Source organism: Pseudorasbora parva, chromosome 7 (assembly GCF_024679245.1).
Source record: "Pseudorasbora parva isolate DD20220531a chromosome 7, ASM2467924v1, whole genome shotgun sequence".
NCBI classification, from domain to species: Eukaryota; Metazoa; Chordata; class Actinopteri; order Cypriniformes; family Gobionidae; genus Pseudorasbora; species Pseudorasbora parva.
Window position 1 is genome coordinate 40,830,212 of NC_090178.1, and position 25,710 is coordinate 40,855,921.

General features: G+C 39.5%; 1 protein-coding gene across 5 annotated transcripts in view; it reads left to right on the top strand.

The window, feature by feature from the left end:
• Nucleotides 1-25,710, top strand: part of si:ch211-201o1.1 (NLR family CARD domain-containing protein 3) — a 68,296-nt gene that overhangs the window by 23,498 nt on the left and 19,088 nt on the right. For 4 of the 5 annotated variants that reach the window (XM_067449250.1, XM_067449247.1, XM_067449248.1 and 1 more), the window contains 11 exons: nucleotides 7,304-7,427; nucleotides 8,486-8,596; nucleotides 8,762-8,872; nucleotides 9,005-9,115; nucleotides 9,227-9,340; nucleotides 12,611-12,782; nucleotides 12,911-13,130; nucleotides 13,230-14,988; nucleotides 18,224-18,397; nucleotides 21,165-21,338; nucleotides 21,417-21,590. In XM_067449250.1, the coding sequence (XP_067305351.1) occupies nucleotides 7,321-7,427; nucleotides 8,486-8,596; nucleotides 8,762-8,872; nucleotides 9,005-9,115; nucleotides 9,227-9,340; nucleotides 12,611-12,782; nucleotides 12,911-13,130; nucleotides 13,230-14,988; nucleotides 18,224-18,397; nucleotides 21,165-21,338; nucleotides 21,417-21,590 (3,227 nt within the window). In that variant the 5' untranslated portion in view covers nucleotides 7,304-7,320. Of the gene's footprint in view, nucleotides 1-7,303; nucleotides 7,428-8,485; nucleotides 8,597-8,761; nucleotides 8,873-9,004; nucleotides 9,116-9,226; nucleotides 9,341-9,776; nucleotides 10,398-12,610; nucleotides 12,783-12,910; nucleotides 13,131-13,229; nucleotides 14,989-18,223; nucleotides 18,398-21,164; nucleotides 21,339-21,416; nucleotides 21,591-25,710 lie in introns of those variants that run through there. The other variant, XM_067449251.1, reaches the window with a different exon arrangement.

Below are 25,710 nucleotides of genomic sequence, written 5' to 3' on the forward strand. Positions count from 1 at the left end.
ACCAAACATTGAAAAGAATCTAATAAGTGCGTCACTGCGCACATAACTGTTAACAAATACTGATTTCCCGCTTTCGACTTTGGCAAAGGACCGACACAATCAATGATAACATGCTCAAAAGGTTCCCCCATCACTGGAATAGGAACAAGCGGTGCACGCGGAATCACTTGGTTAGGTTTACCCGAAAACTGACACATCTGACATGTCCTGCAGAACCTCACTATGTCAGATTTCATTCGGGGCCAAAAGAAATGTTTCAAAATTCGATGATACGTTTTCTTAATACCCAAATGCCCAGACAAATCATGATCATGAGCTAAAGAAAGTACAGTCTGTCTATAACATGCAGGAATAACAATTTGATTTACATTCGTCCATTCCAACTTGTTCGTGACATACGTACACCACCACCGCATCAGCAACCCGTCCTCCAAATAATAAGCGGTTTTCCTCTCTCTAGCCTCATCAAAAGGAACAACAGAGGAAAAACAGTTACGCAAAGCAAAGTCTTCTTTTTGCACTGCGATAACTTTTTCCCGAGTCATCTTAAGTTCCACATCATCCGACTTTAAAACAATAGTCTGATCTGGCTTACCTTCCTCAGTTGACAACGCGTCACTCACAAGAGTAGGTGCCATGAAAGTTGCAGACAAATCATCCGCATCAGCAAACTTACGAGCTTGCGCTCGCGTCACAGCACAGATAGGAAAAACCTCAGGAAACCTCTCTGACAGTTCATCAGAGTGATCAGACAAAACCGGTCTATCACAGACTTCTAACAGCGGCACGATTTTACCGCCTGCTATATCATTACCAAGAATGAAGCGGAAAACGGAAATACATCTGCCACCATGAACGACTGCATCACTCCTGTGTCACGCAACATGGTTACTTTTAACTGATCCAGAGACTGGTGATTTACAGATACCACCCCTTCCATCAGGAAAGGCTGATAGCTAATGTCTAGCTTATCACTACACTCAGGTTCAGTAACATCAACAGTCTTCACGAAAGCGACACTTTTGGTACCAGCGTTTTGTTGCTTGCGTTTTAAAGCAAGACAATCTGCAATTATATGTCCCGGCTTGCGACAATAAAAACACTCTCTTGCTTCCTTCGATTTTCCAACATTTTTCGACTGCAACTGTTCTTTTGAAACAGCGGGCACGGACAAGCCTCTCTCAATACGAGCAGAAGAACTAAAAACAGTCTTGTGCGTCAACGCGAACTCATCGGCAAGAACAGATGCCTGAGACAATGAAGTCACCTTCTGTTCATTTATGTATACACCTATACGACCAAGAATACAACTCTTAAATTCCTCTAACAAGATCATCTCACGTAACGCCTGAAAATCTGACACTTTATTCGATGTGCATCACCTGTCAAACAACAAACCTTTTTCCCTCGCAAATTCAACAAACGTCTGACTTATATTTTTCTTATGGTTTCGAAATCGCTGCCTGTAAGCTTCCGGTACAAGCTCATAAGCTCTCAAGATTGCCAATTTGACAATATCATAATTTAGACTCTCTTCTAAAGACAGTGCGGCACATACTTCTTGAGCGCGTCCCGTTAACCTACATTGTAACAGCAAAGGCCACACATCCCTCGACCAGTTTAAAGCCGAAGCAATTCGTTCGTACACATTAAAATATGAATCCACTTCTGTCTCTCTAAACTGTGGAACAAGAGAAATGTGTTTACTCACATCAAACGTGTTGCTTGACGAACCTGCTCCTGTCGCAACAGCAGAGGGTAACAGAGGTTGAACAGGTGGCACAGGTGAAACCGGTGCGTCTCTGGCTGCCTTTAGCTCCAGCTCCCGCAATTTAACTTGCGTGTCCGCCTCTATTTCCATCCGACGGACTTGTAATTGTAAATCTAACTGAGCCTTACGTTCCGCTGCCTTCTCACGTGCCTCCATTTGAAATCTTGCCAAATGCACTTTAAGACGCGAATCACTTCCAGACCCAGTTATGGTCGGAGAAAAAGGATCGAAGGGTGGCAAACCTGCTTTAGCTTCAGGGCCCTCCGCCTCAATATTACTCACATCCACCTCACCCGTCCAAGAAGGTCGAACATCAGAATCCAAAGGATCCTGCTCAAATCCTTCAGCCAGCTTCAACACACCCAGATCCCGCAGCCCTCGCACTACAAGATCTTTAATTTACCGCTTAAGCTGCTGTCTAGAAACTTTAATGTGAAAATGCTCAGCCACACTCACCAAATCATCTTTTCTACACTTATCTAGTTGTCCAACAGTTGGTACACTCACAAAACTACTCAAATCAAAGTCAGCCATACTAAGTACGCTACTATTACCCAAAACTATCCTCACTACAATTCATCCACCAATTTTATGGTTGATCCGCCAACACCAACAACAGCACATCTCACAATACTCATCCCAAAAAGAAGAAATGTTCCCAAAAAGGAACACCCCACCGCTGCCACCACTAAATGTGACGTGCTTATAAGATGTAAACGGGATGACGACGCAACATTTATGGAAGATGTGACTGTGGAGGTGCAGACAGGAAAAACAACCATAAACAAGAACGTAGTGAAGCTTACATAGTTTATTAAATCAAATGTAATATGTTCAAAAGAACCAATAAACATTTAAACACAAATAATAAACAAGAGAATCGCCCAAATCAATAAAATAATCAAAACCAAACCCCCACTACTACTACTCCAAACCTCTAAACTAACTAACAAAGAAAAATGTAGAAACAAAACCGAGATCTTCAGCGTATACAACGCTTTAAATAAACTACGCTGAATATCAAAACAAAAGTAGAATTGAGGGCGAAATCTCCCTTTAACTAACTAACATAAAAAAACTACCTATCTAAATAAGACAACATTAATCCAAATTAATGACTAAAGACAATCGGAGACTTAAGACCTGGCTGAGTAATATACTGCATTTGTCTCTCAACATCAGCGTGTAACACGTTGATCTCAGAACACCTGTGCGCAATCAACTCTAGCGTATGCACATATTCGCTCGGGCAGGACTAGTATAAGAACAATTCTAGGAAAAGAAGTTAACGCAGAACCAAGTCAAGTGTCTGGTAAATAATATATTTCAGAAGACAACAGAAAGTGCGGAAAGGTGAGTGAGAGCTCGCGCTGATCAGCCCTCACTACTCATTCATGAAAATCGGGGCCTTTTAAGATGCCAGCACGTCAGCGGATTGGTCGAACGTCACTCATTGCGTCGAACGTCACTCATTGCGTCTTACATGATGCAATACTGAACAGCCGAGTCTCCCGATGGTCCCAAGAATAATTAATAACACAAAAGAGAAACAAACCAAAACAATACAAAACACATGGAATGTAACAGTTTTAATAATTTTATAAATATCTATTATTTGACATGCAATAACTCAGGACGGAAATAAGGTATCATAATTATTTTTTGGTGATGTCCCCCTATGTGTCAGACACAGACGAGGACACAGATGGATTAGTGCATGTGCACAGTTTAATTACAGCGGTAATGGACACAGGTGATACTTAGATGGATGGTGACACTCAGACAAAGGAGGTGAAGTCGAGGATGACGAAGGAGACGATGACAAAGTAGTTTTCAGGTGAGGGCTTCTATGAAGGACAGGTAGTCATGGGTGGACCCACTGCTAATCCACTGCTGGGACCTCCGAGGGCTCACCCGTGCAGGGGAAGAGTGGTGGTTGATCGCCGAGGACACATTGGAACGGGGTGAGCCCTGTGGTGAACTGCTAAAGTGAATTCTGGGCATATTCGGCCCAGGGCAGATACTGGCTCCAGCTCTCATGATTCTGGTGGCAGTATACCTTCAGGAATCTCCCGATCTCCTGGATCTTCCATTCAGTCTGGCCATTTGTCTGAGGATGGTACCCTGATGAGAGGCTGACGGATACCCCTAGGAGACGGAAGAAGGCGGTCCACACTCTAGAGATGAATTGGGGTCCTCGGTCGGAAACAATGTCTTCCGGAAGCCCAAAATGTTGGAAGACTTGGGTGAAGAGTGCCTCCTCGGTTTCCAATGCGGTAGGTAAACCTTTGAAGGGGAACCTTTGAAGTTTGCAGGATTTTGAAAATCGGTCGATAACAGCTAAGACACAGGTGAAACCTTGGGATGATGGCAGGTCGGTCATGAAGTCGATCCCCAGATGGCTCCAGGCACGCTCAGGGATCGGAAGAGGGACCAGCTTGCCCTCTGGGAGTCTCCTAGGGGTGTTGGCAATGGCGCAGAGTGAACATCCCTTGACGAATCGGGAGACGTCCCAAGGCATGGCGGGCCACCAGTAACGGTGGCGAAGGAGTGAGAGGGTCCTTCTCCTGCCTGGGAGTCCAGAGTCTGGTAAAGAATGAGCCAAGTCCAGAAAGGGCAGGCGATGGCGAGGCGGGACATAGACACCCTTCTGGACCTCCTGGCGGAGCAGACTGTTGGGCGTTCTTCTGGATGGATCTGCTAGTGGAGAGCCCACTGGATTGGGCTGACAACCATGGCTGGAGGGAAGATGGTTTCAAGGTACTCAGGTTCAGGGTCAGCTTGGTGGAGATGAGAAAGGGCATCTGCCCGGTTGTTCTGGTTCCCTGGACAGTACGTCACCTTGAAATTGAATCTGGTGAAGAAGAGGGCCCAGCGGGCCTGACGATGATTCAGCCGTTTGGCGTCTGGAAGGTATTTGAGGTTACGATATTTGGTGATGACTTCAAATGGATGTTCTGCTTCCTCCAGCCAGTGTCTCCATTCCTCCAGGGCGAGCTTGATCACCAGGAGCTCCCGGTTGCCGATGTCATAGTTCTGCTCTGCCGGGGAAGACGGAGGGTGAGTTGGACAGCCCATATGGCATAACCTAATATTCATAGTGACCTGAGGGCGTGATGAAGGCTGTCTTCCACTCGTCTCCCTAGCGAATGCGGTTGTAGGTACTTCTGAGATCGAGTTTGGAGAAGATGGTGGCCCCACGGAGCTGTTCTAGGGCGGACGGGACCAGAGGAAGAGGATAACTAAACTTGAGAGTCTGAGAATTAAGGTGACGGTAGTCGATACATGGCCGCAAGCCTCCGTCCTTCTTGGCCACGGAGAAAAAGCTTGAAACGGCAGGGGAGGTCGATGGACGGATGAACCCTTGTTGTAGCGCTTCGTGCACGTACTCCTCCATGGCCTTATGTTCCGGGATGGACAGAGGGTAGACGTGGCCCTTGGGTAGAGTAGCCCCAGGCAGGACGTTGATGGCGCAGTTCCATGGCCGATGGGGTGGTAGTTTGGTCGCCAACCGCTTACTGAAGACATCCTGGAATGCCCGGTGAGCTGGGGGAATGGCCACGTTGACTTGAGTTTCGGGACTCTCTACTGAGGTGGACTGGACAGGTAATGATGAAGGAACTGACGATGATGGACCTTTTCAACGAGGACGATGAATACAACGATCAAAGCAGTTCTCACCCCATTGCAGGATCTCTCCGGTGGACCAGTGGATATGAGGCTGGGGTAAGATAAGCCAGGGGCGTCCCAGGATGTCCGCGGTTGACTCCTCCAGCACCATGAAGTGATGGTTTCCTCCAGATGACCAACGCGTAGTGTAAGTGTGGGGGAGAAATGGCGGACATGACCTTGGCCCAGCGGTTTTCCCTGAATGGTGGTGATTCTGAGGTCGATGGGACAGCGTTGACGTTAACTTTTCATGGGTTTGCTGACTGATGAAGTTTCACGCCGACCCGGAGTCAATGAGGGCTTGTGCTGCAACAGATTAGTGAGAATTTACAAATGAATACTGGCGTCTTGGTAAGGCTTGCCATTAAAGGAGGTAATTGGATGGTACTCACCGCTGGCTGAGTGGGTCGCACAGGGCAGGTTGTGATGCCATGTCCATCTCCCCCCAATACAGGCACAGATGTTGTGACATTGGCGTTCGGTGGTGGTGAGATGGTATGAGTTGATTTGCATGGGTTCAGGTGCTGGAGGTGCGACAGATGTTTGAGCGGGTGGAGGATCAGCAGCGGGTGAGGAGAGGCCACAGGCAGATAACCGTTGAGACACGCAGATTTTCTGGATGAGGGCCTCCAAGCCCATGGCGTCCTCATAGACCTCATAAGTTGCTTGATGTCAGCGAGGAGGCCGTGGCAAAAGGCGGTGACGCGGGCTGATTCATTCCATCCGCTCATACAGGCCAGCGTGCGGAAACGCAGTGCATAGGAACTCGTTGTCTCTCGTTTGCCTTGGCGAATAGAAAACAGTTGATCATGCACAGAAAATTCGGCAGTTTGTTGACCAAATACCTCTTTTAGACGAGTACACAAGGCGGTGGTTGAGCCGATGATGGGGGCATGCGCTTCCCATAGCGACTGTGCCCACTGAAGGGCTCGGCCTGAGAGTAATGAGATGATAAACGCCACCCGGCCTCTCTCGCTGTGGAACATATACAGGGAACATTGCAAGAGAAATCCGCTGCAATCCTCCACCGTGCCGCTGTAGGTCGCTGGTCGGGCCATGAGACTTACGCAGGCAGCTGACGAATTAGCGGGGGCTGGTGGTGAAGGTGATGAAACGCTAGCATGGGTAGCGGTGGAGGGAGTGTCGTGAATCAGTGAGGACCGTACAGTGTGAACCAGCGTGGTGAAGTTGTCTGCGGTGCAGTCCCCGCCTGTGTCCGAAGAGCTCTGCATTTGGTCTGGTCTTCTGTCAGACACAGACAAGGACACAGATGGATTAGTGCAAGTGCAAAGTTTAATAACAGAGATCAACTGTAATGGTAAAATAATGAAATGTTTAAAATGTAAATTGTAAATGTAATAGCCTAAATAAATATAAATTTATTTTTTTAAGCATTTACCCCAGGCAGAATTAATCAACTTGATGAATTAGTTATCTTGACTTTAGACTAATAATTTAATAATTATAGAAACCTTTGAAATGTCTATTCGAAAGTTCGTTTTTTAGCCTGATGTCCTCTGGGCAACAGCAGATGAAAAAAAAATAACAGCAGAAGCAACAATAATCAATAGATAGTTTTAGGACAGAATTAAGATTTAAAAATTAAATGTATCAGCGTGCCGTAAAACCGCTGTAGTGAAACTGCGCATGCGTGGGGCAAAACTGCTGTATTGAAACTGCGCATCCACGGGCAAAACTGCAGCTGGGGTGAAAATTGCGGTATATATATATATATATATATATATATATATATATATATATATATATATATATATATATATATATATATTTATATATATATATATATATATATATATATATATAAAAAAATTTTTTTACACATATGCATTTGTGTCTTTACAGGAATCCAATAATTAATCATGAGTGCTGGAAAAAATGATAGTGGATCTGTCACTATGAGCAGTCCAGAAGAAGACCATCGATCTGTCACTATGAGCAGTCCAGAAGAAGACCATCACTCTGAACGGTGAGAATAAAAATTGAAAGTCACATACATTTAAGATCAATTACGCTTTGTATTGATTTAAATGCCTGTATTTTAAAGATAGCACAAATTCACTTTTCAGTTTCCCCTCAATCCAAAGACATGCAGGAGAGATTAATTAGAGACACTAAGTTGTATGTGAGTGTGAGTGTGAATGCATGTATGTCTTTGTGGCGATCCAGTGATGGACTGGTAACTTGTCCAGGGTGTTTCCTTGCATTTGACTTTAGATGCTGGGATTGGCTTCAGCATACCTCTGATTCTACAGAGGACAAACAGTTTGGTGAATGGATAGATGGACAATGAATGTACAATTTTTTCACACAAAACATCTGACTAAAAGTAGTTTGAAAATTCTAAAAGAACAGAGTGAACAATACAGTCAGTACTGTATTTGTGTTTGTGGTCAGTGTATGTTGCTAGTTAGGTTTTTACCTCTGTTGTTTATGTGCTTCCTCTGTTGAACACTAGTTTGATTTTGAGGAGAACTGACTTCATACATACATTAAAAATCATCAAAACCCTAGATTATTGAAAGACACTTAGATTTTAACAGTTATGAAGAACGTTAATGTTTGTGAAGAGATAAGTTGCAGCATTTGAGGCACTTTCTTTGGCATTTTTGTTATTGTACAGCTACAAATAAAGTACTATTTAGCATTTATGTTACACTTACAGGCAGACCAGTACATGTGACCTTTAGCATCTACAGGGTAAATTATGTGGGCAACACTTTAAGGTATTCATTATGTACCATATAATGCATCTTTGATAAATAAGTGTAACTATTGTTAAAATGCATCATAAAATGTGTGTGTTCCTTGTGAAATTGGTTGTTTGACATGTTTAAGTGCAATATACTTTCTAAAGGTGCAACAATTAATATATAAGTATTGTGTGTTATAATTGTGGTTAAAATTATTCATGAAACCAAAAAATTAAAGCAAGACATAATTAGGCCTAATGCATTCAAAATCATTATATTTTGCTTTTATATATAAAGGCTTTAGGTAAAGTATTACAGTTTTTCCCCCACTTAGAACCAGACAGGAGAGATCAGACTCACCGACATCACATCTGTCTCTGGAGAGTGAGAGATCAATTCCTCTACCACTGAACTTCAGTGATGAAGCAGAGAGAAACACAGAGAGGTTTGATCGAATGAAACATTTACAGTTAACTTGACAAGAAAAATGCGTTTTATATATATATATATATATATATATATATATATATATATATATATATATATATATATATATATATATATATATATATATATATATATATATCAACATACTCTGTTTTACTCATAGAACTAAACAGGAGAGATCAGACTCACCGACATCACATCTGTCTCTGAAGAGTGAGAGATCAATTCCTCTACCACTGAACTTCAGTGATGAAGCAAAAAGAAACACAGAGAGGTTTGATCGAATGAAACATTTACAGTTAACTTGACAAGAAAAAAAAAAAAAAAAAATATATATATATATATATATATATATATATATCTGCATTTCATGTATAAATATCAACATACTCTGTTTTACTCATAGAACTAAACTGGAGAGATCAGACTCACCGACATCACACTGGTCTCTGAAGAGTGAGAGATCAATTCCTCTACCACTGAACTTCAGTGATGAAGCAGAGAGAAACACAGAGAGGTTTGATCTAATGTAACATTTAAAGTAAAGATAATATGAAAGAGGTGTCTTATGTGTAAAGATAAACATACTTGTTTACCTGTGGCAAAATGTTCTGTGTTTTACTTATAGCACCAAACAGGATGAATCAGACTCACCAACATCATCATGCCTGTCTCTGAGGAGTGGCAGATCAATTCCTCTTCCACTGAACTTTAACAGAGTAGCTCAGAAAAATATTAAAAGGTTTTGTCTAATTAAACATTTACACAATGCTAGCACTAAAATGAGAAAACATGCTTAAAATAAATATAACATGACTACACTATAAAATCAAATTAGGTAGACTTGCTTAAAAGCATCAAAACTGATTGCCTTAAAAAAAATAAGTAAAGTAACATAGGAATAGCAATAATTTGTGGTAACAAATGCCTAGTATAGTTCACTTACACAAGAGCTAAAAAGAACGCTAGTACTTGATAATTTACGTTATGCCCGTTTCACACATAATATATATATATATATATATATATATATATATATATATATATATATATATTTATAAGATATTATATTTATTTTGTTGCGTTTGCGTTGCGTATGCGGTGCAGGAGCCGCACGCCCTGTTGTTCTTTCACATATGCTGCATTTACAGTGCGCAACTGATCCGCTGTTGCATACCATAAACACAGCATTTATTCATTATTTTGTATTTAAAATCAAAAAGTTGTTTCTGAACATGGCTCATCAGAATTGCAATTCTCTTTGTTTATTTTTTCACATACATCAGGTTTTAATGTAGGCTACTATATTTAAACAACATGTTATTTAATTCATTAATTCATATTTATATAGCCTATAGTACTTTAGATTTAGCTCACACAAGTGGCAAAACATTTTAAATTAGAAACTTACAATAGGCTATTCAAAAACAGCCGACTCTCGTCTTTTATTTAGTTTTTAAACCCTTTTAAAAGAAATCCTGCAGGTCATAAAGAACTTTGTTTTCCACCTCCAAGAAAGGACGAGTGCTATCCATTATGGCACATTTTTTGTGTTGACTTTGAAACAAGAGTACATTTTAAATTATATGCATCTGTGGGGAAATTACTAGATTTTCACGTCAGTGCATGTTTATTTTAATGCGAACAATGTTCTGTCACTTTAATGCAGCAGTGCAGCACAGCAAAAAATAGACTCGGTACAGAAACGATCGTCACACTGCTGCAGAATGCACCGCTCCTGGAACGGACTGACGTACAGCATCCGTGTGCAGTGTGAAAGCTGTAATCCGTTAACATGGGTACGGAAAAAAATGCACCACATACGCACTGCAGACGGAGTATGTGTGAAACGGGCATTACGGCTGTTTCAAACCGCAAGTGTGAGCAGCGCGTGAGCAGCGCCTGAGTAGCGATTTAGCGTAACTACACTGTCACTGCAGCTGCAGACGCGCAAGAGTATTCACACTGGAAGCGTTTATACAGCGTCACAGCAGCGGCTCCCACAATGCTAGAGCCCTATTACATACTAAACTAAAAGAAAGTTTATTATATTTTCTGGCTAGTTTACTTTACTTTTTATAATCATAACCATACTTTCACCCAAACTGAATAATTAAAACAAGTTTAAAGTTAGGCTAAATCTTCTACAGATATTTTTTATTCTCTGTTTTCTTTAATGACATACTTCAGTTATTGTTAAAACACACCACGCGTGCTTCTTGTGTGCATTTTGAATGCTTTTGGTGTGATATTATATTTATTTTGCTTTCACTTTTCATCGTGACTGCAGCTGCTAGAACCTATATAACAGAAAGTTTATCATATTTTCTGGCTCGTTTACTTTATTTTTTTATAATCATAACCATACTTTCACCTAAACTGAATAATTAAAACAAGTTTAAATGGGTAAATCTTCCACAGATTTTTTATTCTTCGTTTTCTTTTTTGACATACTCCAGTTATTTTTAAAATACACTACACATGCTTCTTGTGTGCATTTTAAGCATTTTTTGTGTGAAATCATATTTATTTTGTCCATTAAAAGTGTGCTTTCACTTTAATGGAGCGTCAGCAGCAGCAAAATTAGGCTCGCCGCCAAAACCCCCGCTTCACTGCTGCTCACGCGATGCCTCTGCTTGACGCTCACGCTCTGCTCCTGCTCCCGGTTTGAATGCACTCATTGATTAACATGGTCAGTGCGTATTTTTTCCGGCGGCAGAGCAGCAGTAAAGTGGGGGTTTTGGCAGGGAGCCTATTTTTGCTGCGCTGCTGTTGCTCAATTAAAGTGAAAGCACACTTTTAATGGACAAAATAAATATGATTTCACAAAAAAAAAAATTGTGTGTGTTAACAATAACCGGAGTATATCTAAAAAGAAAACGAAAAAGAAAAAAATATCGAAGATTTACCCGTTTAAACTTGTTTTAATTATTCAGTTTGGGTGAAAGTATAGGTTATGATTATAAAAAATAAAGTAAACGAGCCAGAAAATATGATAAACTTTCTTTTAGTTTAGTATGTATCACTCAGACAGGTATATGAAGGCTCTAGCAGCTGCAGTCAATGTATAAAGTGAAAGCACACTTTTTATGGACAAAATAAATATTTTATCACACAAAAGCGTTCAAAATGCACAAAAGAAGCACGTGTAGTGTGTTTTAACAATAACTGAAGTATGTAATTAAAGAAAACACAGAATACAAAATATCTGTAGAAGATTTAGCCTACCTATAAACTTGTTTTAACAGTTTGGGTGAAAGTATGGTTATGATTATAAAAAGTAAAGTAAACTAGCCAGAAAATATAATAAACTTTTATTAAAGAAAAAAAAAAACGTTTTCTTTTAGTTTAGTATGTAATAGGGCTCTAGCATTGTGGGAGCTGCTGCTGTGACGTTGTACAAACGGTTCCAGTGTAAATACTCTCGCGCGTCTGCAGCTGCAGTGACAGTGTAGTTATGCTGAAGCGCTGCTCGCGCTTGCGGTGTGAAAAAGCCGTTACTCTTGACTTAGTATAGCTACCATTATTGTGTTTTACATGCTAAGTGTTAAAGTCTGTTTGACTCAAACATATTGTTACAAATATAGGGATTATATCAACCCAATTAAAAGGTCCGCAAGGTGTTTATGGGATGCGTTTGCATAAAATTGTAAATTATTATAAGGGAAGTATTACATAGGTTGCTTTTAAGAGGTGACCTAAATTCTGACTAAATCATCAACTATAGTTTATTATTCAGTCAGAAGCTGATACAAATAAAGAAAATGAGTAATAAAAGCAACCTATTTCTTTTTTTAAAACCAATGAATCTTAACTTGGGTTTCTGAGTGAACAATATATAGTATATAGTAGAGGTTACTATAAATAAATATAGATAAATAGTAGAGGTTACTAGATTGTTACAATTCAGTTTAGACGTTAAGTAAAGTTAACTAGAATCACTGTTGAATTTTACAAAAATAGACTAAATATTAATTTAAGTTAATGTTAACTGAGTTGAATATTCCTGCAGGGAGTTGTCGATGGAAGACACTGGTGGAGTACAGGTGGAGTACAAACCTGCTAAAATAGTCCGTCGGCAGCATTATGGAGCTCAAGAGGTGTTCTGTAAGACAGATAACATGTACATCTGTAGCATCTGTGCAGGGCAAGAGCACCAAGGCCACAGTAAATTCTACACTGTGGTTCGTTTTCTAAAACATACTAATTAATTCAGTTATTTAACAGATAATTACATTTTAAAACAAACATTTATTTAATTCATGGTTGATAAAAAAATATTTATATTGTATAATCTTTTATTTTACCACAGAAATCTAATGTGACAGCTAGTCAAACCCTACTTCTTGATATAATGGGGAAGATGGGAACAGATGTCTTCAACACATTCAAAAGAGAACTATCTGAGGATTACCCAGAATGCTTAGGAAATCAGCCAGAGGAGCTCAGTCTCTCTGATGCGGCTCAGAAAATAATGGAGAGCTTTGGAGGAGAAGCAGCACTGAGGCTCACATTTCACTTCCTGTCAAATGGTATTTATTATTAATTTACGACTATTATTAATTTTCAGTTTAAATAGTTTTGCTTTTTTCTTATTCAATAGCATCTAAACATCTCTTACTTTCACCTAGTTAATCCACTTCAAAAAATCACAGACACCAATAAAGCAAAGCTTAAGAACAAATGTCAGCATTTAAACGAAGGAAATTCATCTCAAGGTAAACAGAGTTTATTGAAGGATATCTACACAGATCTTCATATGGCAGATGGTGGAAGTGGAGGAATAAATAATGAACATGAGGTGTTGAGGATTGAGGGGATTTCCCAAATAAGAGACAAAGCTCTGTTTGCATGCAATGACATCTTTAAGACTCTGCCAGGACAAAGAAAACAAATCAAAACAGTCCTGACGATGGGCATAGCTGGCATTGGAAAGCATGTGTCAGTGCAGAAGTTCATTCTAGACTGGGCGGATGGAGAAACAAACCAAGATATCGAAGTCATAATCCATCTACCATTTCGTGATCTCAACCAGAAAAAGGAGGATTGCAGTCTTCTACAGCTGATTCAACAATATGCTCCAGAGGTGAAAGAAGAAAATCTTTCAAAACTGAAAATGCTTTTTATTTTAGATGGTTTAGAAGTCTGTCAGCATCCTCTTGATTTCCATAAGAATGACTACTGCTCCGATGTAAATAAGAAAATTGATGTGGATGTGCTGCTTACAAACCTCATCAAAGGGAATTTGCTTCCCTCTGCTTTCCTCTGGATAACCACCCGGCCATCAACAGCCAATCGTATCCCTCCTGAGTGTGTCCAACGGGTCACAGAGATCTGTGGGTTCAATGACCATCAAAAAGAAGCATACTTCAGGAAGAAAATCAGTGATCAAAAGCTGGCAAGTGCAATCATCACACACATAAAATCATATCAGAGCCTCTACATCATGTGCCACATGCCCATCTTCTGCTGGATTTCTGCTACTGTGCTAGAAAATATGATGAGTGATGGAAACTTTGATGAAATACCCAAAACTCTGACTGAGATGTTCACTCACTTCCTGCTCATTCAGATCAGTCTCAAGCATAAGAAGTTCAACGGAACTGATGCCAGTAACCCAAAGAAACTGTCTGATTTTGACAAAACATTGATTATGAATCTGGGAAAACTAGCTTTCCAGCAAATGGAGAAACACAAGTTTATTTTCCAAGAAGATGATCTGAAGAAGTATGGCATTGAAGCAAGGAAAATCTCAGAGTATTCAGTGTGCACAGAGATTTTCAGAGAAGAGCTGGGATTGTACAGGGAGAAAGTTTATAGCTTTGTTCATGTGAGCTACCAGGAGTATATGGCAGCAATATATGCTCATTTTGCATGTGTTAATGATGGGGAAAATGTTCTTGAAAAAGATGCACCCACAGATCTTTCTGCTGTACATTGGAGTGCAGTGGACAGAGCTTTAAAGAGCGAAAATGGACATCTTGACCTTTTCCTTCGCTTCCTTTTGGGCCTTTCTGTTGACCCTAACTGCACTCTCCTGCAAGACCTTCTTATCACAGACAGTTCATGTAAACCCTGTGTAGATAAAAACAGGACAGTGCATTACATCAAAGAGAAGATCAAACAGGAACAATCAACAGAGAGAATCATTAATCTGTTCCACTGTTTAAATGAGCTGAATGACAACACTCTTGTTAAAGAAATTCAGACTGCCATGAGATCAGGAACACTCTTGGGTAGTGAGTTGGAGCCAGAACAATGGTCAGCATTGGCTTATGTCTTGCTGAAATCTGGGGAGGTATTGGAGGAGTTCGACATGAAGAAGTTCAATACATCCACAGAAAACCAGATAAGACTGCTACCAGTGCTCAGAATCTGCAAAATAGCCAGGTCAGTGTTTATTAATTATGTATATTGTTTACAAATAGTTTATAATATGTACACTGCTACACATACAGATATTTACACCCTATTAGATAATACTTTATAATAACGTTCAGTTGTAAGTCCTTCATAAGTGGTTAGTTAATGATGAACTTATCATTTACAAAACATTCATAAATGATTATCAAGTGATGTGATAACATTTTATGAATGGTTTGTAAATTCCGTTACAAGTAATTTACAAGTGATTAGTAAATAATTAACTAATGATTTATGAAACATGACTATGGGTTCATAAATGATTTATGAGTGATTTGTTAATTATTTTTAGTAGATTCAGTTATAAGGAATTTACAATTGATTAGTTAATGCTGAACTAATGATTTACGAAACATGACAATGCATTTCATAAATGTTACTAAATTGTTACTTTTTGTATATTTTGTAGATTCAGTTATAAATTATTTACAAGTTATTAGATAATGATAAACTAATCATTTACAAATCATGATTATACATTCAATAAATTATTAAGTATTATATGCTAACATTTTGCAAATCTGTGGTAAGTTATATTTAAAAAATAGCATATAATAAAATAATCAAACAGATCCTTAGTAAATGGTTATTAAGTTACTAGTTAATATATTATTAATCACTGAAATGTCAGTTTCCCATTATATCAAGTCATGAACAAATGATGATCAAATCATTAGAAAAAAATTAATATATAATTTATTGATGCATCATTAAATTTTAAGCTGATCTGTTAAAACCCTCAAAAAGCATTTATGCTAAAGCTATTTTTTCAAAGAATGATAAATTACTTGTTGTCAAATTAATAAACATTTTAGAATGACTTAAAGTCAGGGGATTGCAGTGTTAAGTTAAATCCTTTCACTCAATGGGTCAGACTGGTGTTCTGTGAGGGGTCTAGTGATAATGTGAACTGGTTTACCCTCCAGTGAAGCATCAGGTGCACGTGTCAGAGAAGACAGCTGTCTATACCCTCACCAGTCAGCATTTACATTAAAGTACACACTACACAGTGTTCATCACCTGCTAGAGATGATGTTGTAAATGCATGAATAAATAATTTACAAATCTTTATCACCCGTTACAAACGACCTGTACACGTATACAAAGCATTTACAACGCTTTCTGCGTCCCTAATCTAAAGTGTAGAATATTCATCACTTGTAAATGTTTTACACATCATTTGTAGATATTTCTCACTCATTACAAATGGATCCATTGATTGCTACAACAAATGTAACGTTAAATGTGAAAATTAAATTCTGTTATTCCTCACCTGTTGCAATAGAAATGTGTAAATAGGTCATTCATCTAATTACTGTAAGCATTTAACTCCTATTTGTCACATAACCAATCCCTTCTCTAAACCTACCCATTTGTGTTTTATAAATAAATAAAAAAACAGGCAGATACGACTGCAGGAACAATTTATTCAAAAAGTACAAATATTCCAAGTGTCCCGAGGCCAAACGATTGGTTTGTGTGAAGTAAATCCCCAGAAGCGATCAGAGCGTCGAGTCCATCCACCGGCCGATGATTAATGATTTACACATTTCAAAATTTGCTGCCTGGAAGAAACGTCACGTCAGCTTTGACAGCATTGGCTGTTGTGTGTCTCGTGACCAATTGCGTCATTACGTCAGCTTTGATTGTAAAATGCCATTGGCTCTCATGTGTCATGTGACCGATTGCATCATGCTAAAGAGTTTTATTGGAGTATTATTTTAATGATAAATAGGAGAAATATGCGTTCATAAAGGGATCATCATTTCAATGATTAAAACATTAAGATTCTTTAACTCTGTTCTCCACATAAAGATATTGTATGACTTCAGAAAACTTTGAATGCAACATAAGCTAATACTTTTATACTGTTTTTGGTCAGTTTTGCAATAAAAAGTAGCCTATTTATATTTATAAAATCATGTCTACTTTTACAAATGCAAACAATTAATGCGTCTTGATCTGATGCATTGGGATATGCATCAATGCATTATATAGGCTACTCATCATTTACTAATGGTTTGATCATCATTTGTTCATGATTAACAATTTATTGAGCTAATGGTATATTGACATTTCAGTGATTAATAATAACAATTAGTAATAAACTAGTAACTTAACCATTTACTAAGAATCTGTTTGATTATTTTTTGAAATGCAATTTTTTAAAAGATAGGCCTAACTTATGACAGATTTGTAAATCGTTAGCATATTAATCATTTATGAATGTATAATCATGATTTGTAAATTATTAGTTTATCATTATCTAATAACTTGTAAATAATTTATAACTGAATCTATAAAACATAAAAAAAGTAACATTTATGAAATGCATTGTCATGTTTTGTAAATCATTAGTTCATCATTAACTAATCACTTGTAAATGACTTGCAACGGAATTTACTAAACATTCATAAAATGTTAGCATATCACTTGATAATCATTTATGAATGTTTTGTAAATGACAAGTTCATAATTAACTAACCACTGTTGGAAACTCAGAAGTGAAGACCAGGAGAGTTTGGGTATATCTTTCGGGCAGGCGTTCCTCTTTATTGAGAAACACACGTGCCGTCTGTGGCTGCAGTCGTCCAAGTCTAATTTTGAAAGTATACATTGTAATTTATCCACATTTCAGGGGGAGGGATTTACACAGTAAAGGGGGAGACAATCTAAACAAAGGAATGCACATGCTGCCCAGGTAAAAGGGACACACCCCATACATTTCCATGTCACCAGTCCTAATCCTATCAGCATAACAGTACCAATCAGATGAATAGATGCAAATGTGATCACTGACAATATGCTTATAGATCAGGAAGTGCATAAAGACAAAAGACTGATTAGCTTGATCTCCTTAGAATGTAGTCAACCTGAAACCTCTAAACTGTAAAGCATTATGTACATAACAAACTGTTAGTATACTATTACATTGGAACCTTGATATAACAATTTATAAATTTGTAATCCCACACCACTTATAAATGACTTACAACTGAACGTTATTATAAAGTGTTACCACATTATTAATTTTTTTTTCAGCCAAGTGAGACTTTATTTTTTAATTTTTCACAAATTACTTAAAAGCTATTTTTGTTAGAATGGCCGTCACATTTAAATGCACACAGTAGCAATATTAATGGTTTAACTGAACAACTTACTGTACAAAAACATCATATGTCCAATGTACTCTTGTATGCAGATTGGATTGTTTTAATCTCTCATTTCACGCATGTGAAATAGTGGCCTCAGCTTTCAAGTCATTCAACTCACCTTTGAGAAAGCTGGATCTAAGCAACAATAAACTAGAAAAGTCTGGAGTGAGACACCTCATGGGTGAACTAGCAAGTGTACATTGTCAATTACAAACACTTGGGTAAGTCTAAGTATTCAGTATGTATCTTTTACATTTTAGTATATTTTACAAACCCTTTTCAATAATGCTTTAGATTACAGCCTGGGAATTAAAACAAATTAATAAGAACCTTTTACAGTGTAACTTTCAGTGATTATTGCGTAACTATAAATTACGTATATGTGTTGGTATAAGGGAACAATATGTAATACATGGGGAATGAAAGGGTAACTATCAGGAAAATTAACAATTAAGTATTTATGCTGTATTTTTAGTCTTTTTTGAATTAATGGGTATTTATCCTTTGTAGTTAAAGGGTAAGTACAATGAAAACACTTTGAAACATTTATTTGAAAAACAACTTCAAAAAAGTATTTATTTTATTTTAAATACACTTTTTATTTAAAAAAATAACATCCTGACAGAGAGAAGCATGTTTTGTCCCTGTTTTTGTTTCTCTGGTTTGGCTTTTCCTCCTCCCTCTTCTTATTTTTCGTTATTTTCACTAATGGATTTTAAGAGGAATCCCATGGCTTTTGCTATTCTGTATTAAAGGTAGAATAGGTAGGAATTGGTTAAAAAACATTTTCACATATCATATATCATATATCAATACATAATTAAAATGTAAGTACTCTGAAAAAGAAAGTATAAAAAATTAGTGTCTGTAGACCTCTCCTGACTGCTTTAAAGACAGCTCATTATTTCCATTCACTCCACCTTCTCCCTTCTGGGCTCTTTCCAAAGCCTCGCCCCCAAAATACATGAACGCGCCTCACCGACCAATCAGCTGGAAGACGCATTATTGACCTGAGGTGTGCATGTAGTGGCATCATGTCAGAATCCCATGTAATAAAAAATCGAACTTTATCAGTATGAATATAAACAAATAAGATGTCTTTTAGTACTCACTATCAAGCTAGAATGTTAAAGTTTAAAATATATTTTTGTTTGATTTGGTAACAAGCTAGTTATATTTATATATTTAAGGCAAAGAAAACGGGTAGCATCATGTTTTTTCAATAACATCAGTTATACTGTGATGAAGATGAATTTCGTGTAAGATTCATATACTGTGTTTTGCATGTAAGAGTTTCCATGATGAAAGCATTGTTGATTAGTAGTAGCTAAAGCTAACTTAGCTCTAAAAAAAGTTCCTGGATGCGGTGTACTAGCTTTTACACATGCATTTTGTTATCTAAAGTTAAATTTTGCGCAATTCAACACAACAGTGATCAACTTGAGCTAAGCATATTGAGTATTTATAATCTCTACTAATGGCTAAGTGTATAATATTGTAACTTTATGCTAAGTAATGTTATGTTAGCTATATTAGGCAGCTTCATGTGCTCTTGATACATGCTTCATGAAAACATAAACCAAAAAAAATGTATAATCAAAATGAAAGATTACCTGTCCAGCAGAAATACAGTCAGCAATGAGACGTTTTTCAGGTCCCTCAGTTCTCACCATCGTTGAAAAGCCACACAGATATTTACTCGTTTGGACAAAAGTGTTTTAGATCAGTCCGTCCTACCCTACCTTTAATATGCATTTATTTATTATTTATTATAAGAAAAACTACAAACAGAAATGCTCTCATAATTTACTTATCTTTTCGTATCCGACCAACTGTTACCAAGGCATGAATGAGTAAAGAAGCTTAAAGCTTTCATGACGTTCTTGGGTAAGCTTTGAGAACTGCCAACTCTGTCTTCCTGTGTTGTTGTTGTTTGTTTGTTTTTTTCTTATTATTTGCTATTATCAAGTTTTATGTCATTGTTTGTATACTGTTGTGAGCATTAATAAAAAAGAAATACAATAAAAAAAACTGACAGCATCCAACATACACGTGACTAGTTTCTCATGTGCTTACGTCACTCTTTAAGTTACATTAAAATATACAGTTGCATATCAACTTTTCTTACAAACATTTATCGATTCACTCCTGAAGACATTGATTCATCCATTGGGATTGTATGGATTACTGTAGTTATAATAATAATAATAATAATAATAATAATAATAATAATAATAATAATAATAATAATTTGTCACGTTTATATAGTGCTTTTCAAGGCACTCAAATTGCTTAAAATGGAAGGGGGAATCCGCTCAACCACCACCAATGCGACAGCAGCCATATTGCTCCAGAACGCCCACAGTAGTTATTGCTGTAAGTGCTGTTTGATGCTTCAACTCTTAGGAATCCATTCAATGCAATTCGTTTCAATGCAATTCTTTAACCAACTAGAATATGTGTATGACACGTCAATTCGTATGCCATTTTGCCATGCTATCAAGACGCATAATCACTTTTTAGCGTGTTTATCAACGCCATTTCCTTTTATCCCCCTACACTGCCCCTACCCCTAAACTTACCCATCACACACACACACACACACACACACACACACACACACACACACACACACACACACACACACACACACACACACACACACATACACACACACACACACACACAGCCCCTAAACCTACCCATCACAAAAAACATTGTGCATTTTTACATTTTCAAAAAAACTTAATTTAGTATGTTTGTAAATCCCTTTACATTGTGGACACACACACACACACACACCCACACACATAATAGTTTGTTTCGACATAGATATTCACGCAGAATCACACGGCGTAGACATACATGCACATAGCTCAAAAGGCGTACAGATAACACGCCACTTGGCTTTAGAAAGTAACTTGTATGTTTACGCAAAGTCATGATGACAATGCTTATTGATTAGTTACTTTTGTTTCTGCTTCTCAGGCTTTCTGGCTGTAATTTCTCATCAGAATCCTGTAAATATTTGGCCTCAGCTCTCAAATCAAAAAGTTCATCCCTGACAGAACTGGATCTGAGCTATAATAAGATAAGAGAGGTTGGAGTAAAACAACTCTGCGCTGGTCTTAGTAGTCAAAATTGTAAACTTCAGAAACTCAAGTAAGTATTGTCTTTTATATCTGTTCGAGAGTTCAGATTTGTCATTAGGTATGTAATGTAATTAACCTCTTTCTACAGGTTAAAGCAATGTGGTCTCACAGAGGCAAGCTGTGGACATCTAGCATCAGTTTTGAAATCATCTTACTCACATCTGAAAGACCTGGAGCTGAAAAGCAATGATCTGCAGGATTCAGGAGTAAAGGAACTCTCATCTGGACTACAGAATCCAGAGTGTAGATTAGAGAGACTGGGGTAAGTGCAACTATGATGATACAACCTTTTGTGCCTCTCTCTGATGGTACCAAGAGTTGCCACTCATTTACAGAATGCATTGGGGGATGTAGACTCATAAGAGAAAATGGAGGTAGGAGGCTGTGGAGCCCGTGGTTTACCTGTAGGCAATTGCTAGTTTCTTGAACTTGATACAAGCAGCAAACAGTAGCCTGTGCAGAAAGATTAACAACAGTGATGTAGGCTCTCTTGGGCTGTTGAAGGCCAGTCATGCAGCTGCATTTTGAATCATTTCTAGAGTTTTTTTATTATTATTATTTGTTAATTAGAAAAACATTGCAGTAGTCCTAGCAATGACAAGGCTCTGGAAGATAAGTTGTGTTGCATGCTCGGTTAAGAAGCGCAAGATCTTCCTGATGTTGTGCAGTGCAAACATGCATAACTGTGCTGCTTTTGCAATGTGGTCTTGCCGGTCTCAGTTTGTGTACCTCAACTTGGGGTTCAGAGTTTTGTATTTTTTAATTCTCTTTACAACTGTTTTGTCAATCTTTGTTTTTATTTTAAATTATTTACTATTTTAATTATTATTATTTTTATGCAAAGCATAAAAAATTGCCTTTGAATTGTCATTTTGTATGAAATGTGCTATATAAATAAACTTGCCTTGCTTATTTTTTTCCCCCACAGGTTAACTGGTTATCAAAAAATACACCATGATTTCTGGCTGAACTTGATGGGATATTTCGTTGATTAATCTAGCTGTATTTTCGGAATAGCTAAGAAAGGACAATCTTGTCTTGACTAGGTTGAGTTGCAGGTGATGTTCTTTCATTCATGCCAATATATCCACCTGGCTGTCTGTACCGCTACTGTGGGATTATTTGTAACTTTTTATAAGTTTTTAGTTTTTTAAGCAGTAGGGGTACCCAAGCTTGCTTGAATTTAATGGGGGGAAAAGGAAGAGTCAATAAAACTGGCAAAGGGCAGAGTATCAAAGAGTTTGCAATGGACATTATTGAAACTCCAAATTGTTGGTTCAAATCTTACCTCACAGGTAGGTCTTTCAAGGTTGTCTTAGCACATCAACTGGTCAATGAGATACCTAAGGGATCAGTTCTTAGACCCCTCCTTTTCTCCATATCCCATAATAATAATAATTTAATAATAATTTGTTAGATTTATATAGCACTTTTTCAAGGCACTCAAAGCGCTTTACATTGAAGGGGGGGATCTCCTCAAACCACCACCAATGTGCAGCATCCACCTGGATGATTTCAACGGCAGCCATATTGCGACAGAACGCCAGATGATTAGTGGAGAAGAGACCGAGTGATGAAGCCAATCAAGAGAGGGGGGTGATTAGGAGGCCATGATGGACAGGGGCCAATGGGCAAATTTGGCAAGGATGCCGGGGTTACACCCCTACTCTTTTTCTGAAGGACATCCTGAGATTTTTAACGACCACAGAGAGTCGGGGCCTCGGTTTAACATCTCATCCGAAGGACGGTGCTCTTTGTCAGTACAGTGACCCCATCACTGTACTGGGGTGTTAGGACCCACACAGACCACAGGGTGAGCACCCCCTGCTGGCCTCCCCAACACCTCTACCAGCAGCTACCTGGTTCCCTTTATCGAGGGAACTCAAGCTGCGTCGAAACGCTACGGGAAAGCCTCTGCGTGATGCGTCATGAAGCACTAGTGAAATCAGTCCAATAGTGAGGAGATACGTCATAGGCGGGTGACTTCATCGACCAGGAAGCTATAAAGCATACCCGGACCAAACAGTCATTAGCTTCTGTGCCTTCACAAGTGCTCTATGTGAATATTATATGTCCATTTATTGTGTGTGTCTGTCAAAAAAGAAAAAGAAAGATAGTATGGCGAGCAGTCAGTTCAAGCGTTGTGTCACTCCCTGCCCACGCTACATTACAGGTGGGGATACACACGACTTGTGTGTCATGTGTTTAGGGCTCGAGCATGCCCGGTCAGCTCTCGAGGGGGCTGGCTGCGAGCATTGTGAGACACTCCCTATGCGAACATTAAGATCACGCTGGGCACTCTTCGAAGAGAGTGCTTTGGCTCGCAGTCCTCAGGGCTCGGGTCCCGCTGTTGCCAAGGCGCAGCGAAGGCTCGCGTCCTGGGGATCGCAGATGGATCTAGTGGCGGGGTTAGAGACAGGTGATCCCCTATCTCTGCCCTTCCCCGCTGGATCTCATGTCTCAGTTCGCGAGTTGGAAGCACACTCTGCGGTTTCTTCCGCTCGCACTGAGGCACAGGCGCAGCAGCACTCCAGTTCCGAGGAACTGGATGTTGTGAGCCTAGATGATGATGATCTCCCCATGCCGCCATTACACACACACGATCATGAGGAGCTATTGGAGGTTGTGACTCGCGCCATAGCCAGATTAAGTCTAGACTGGCCGGCTGAGCGTCAAGAAACTCGTCAGCAGAGTAAATTTTACCATCACATTCACAACCTCCAAAGCGGGGCTTACCGTTCTTCCCGGACCTCCACACCGAGGTGTCGAGGTCCTGGTCGAAACCAGCATCATTTAGGGTCTTCAATCCCGCCATGTGCGAATATTCTAATATCGTTGGGTTGAAGACCCATGGTTATGCGGCGATGCCTCGGGTGGAAGAGATGCTTGCGAGCTATCTCTCCCCTGAGTCAGCATCGTCGCTTAGAGCCCCGCAGCTGCCCACTAAACCGGTCAGAACAACTTCGGCTTTAGTGGGTAGGGTGTATTCGGCAGCAGGTCAGACAGCCGCCTGTTTACATACAGTGGCTGTCCTGCAAGCATATCAAGCAGACCTGCTGAGGGATATAGATGACGCGTGTGAAGAAGTGGGGAGGGAAACTATAGCTGAGATCAGGAGAGCCGCAGATTTGTCTCTTCGGGCCACCAAGGAGACGGCCAAATCCATCGGCCGCTCTATGGCAGCCCTGGTGGCCACGGAGAGACCTTTAATCTCCAGAGACCTCCATTTAACCTTTACACCCTTAAATGGAGAGTTTTCGTCGTCTGGTGCACAGGCCATTCCTTAAACCAGTTCATTGCCCGGTTGACTCAGTACTTGAGTTTCTGCAAGAAAAATGATCCGCATGGTTACCCCCGTCAACTATGAAGGTGTATGTGGCGGCTATATCAGCCTACCATACTCCATTAAAGAATGCTTCGGTAAGGAGACACTCTTGGGTCACTCGTTTGCCTTATGTTAGCCCCGTTTGAGCCAATAGAAGAGGTGTCAGAAAAGTTTCTTACATTAAAGACTGTGTTCCTTCTGGCCATCTCGTCTCTAAAAAGAGTAGGAGACCTACAGGCTCTGTCAGTAGCGCCCTCTTGCCGTGAGTTCGCACCTGGAATGGTGAAGGCATTCCTTTTCCCGAGGGAAGGGTATGTGCCTAAGGTCCCGACTAATATAGCAGGGCCAGTGATGCTGCAGGCGTTCTGTCCGCCTCCATTTCTTGATCAAGACCAAGAGAAGCTAAATCTGCTCTGTCCAGTAAGGGCCATAGACGCGTATGTCCACAGAGCTGCCCTGTGGCGAAAGTCAGAACAACTGTTTGTGTGTTTTGGGTCCCTGAGTAAGGGAAAACAGGTGTCAAAGCAGACACTGAGCAAGTGGATAGTCGAGGCTATCTCATTAGCGTAGGAGTCGGCCGGACAGCCTTCACCATTAAAGGTCCGAGCCCACTCAACCAGGAGTATGGCGGCCTCTATGGCTCTGATATCAGGAGTTTCGATTCAAGAGGTGTGTGATGCAGCAGGGTGGTCCTCTCCGCACATGTTTGTGAGGTTTTACAGTCTAGACGTAGCCTTTACCCCAGGGTCCCGGGTGTTTTTGGGTTGAGTAATTCACATATACAGACATTTGGGACTATGGCGGCGTGGGTATTGAGTTCCGGAGCGTTTCAATGCAGCTCGATAAAGGGAACGTCTCAGGTTACGTATGTAACTATGGTTCCCTAGGAGGGAACGAGACGCTATCGTCTCATCTATTGTCACTATGCCATACTCCCGGCATGCCTGTGATCGACTTGTACGGCTTTTTTCAGAAGCTAATGACTGTTTGGTCCGGGTATGCTCTATAGCAGGGGTCTTCAACTAAAATAGCTTGGGGTCCAGAAAAAAAACCTTCT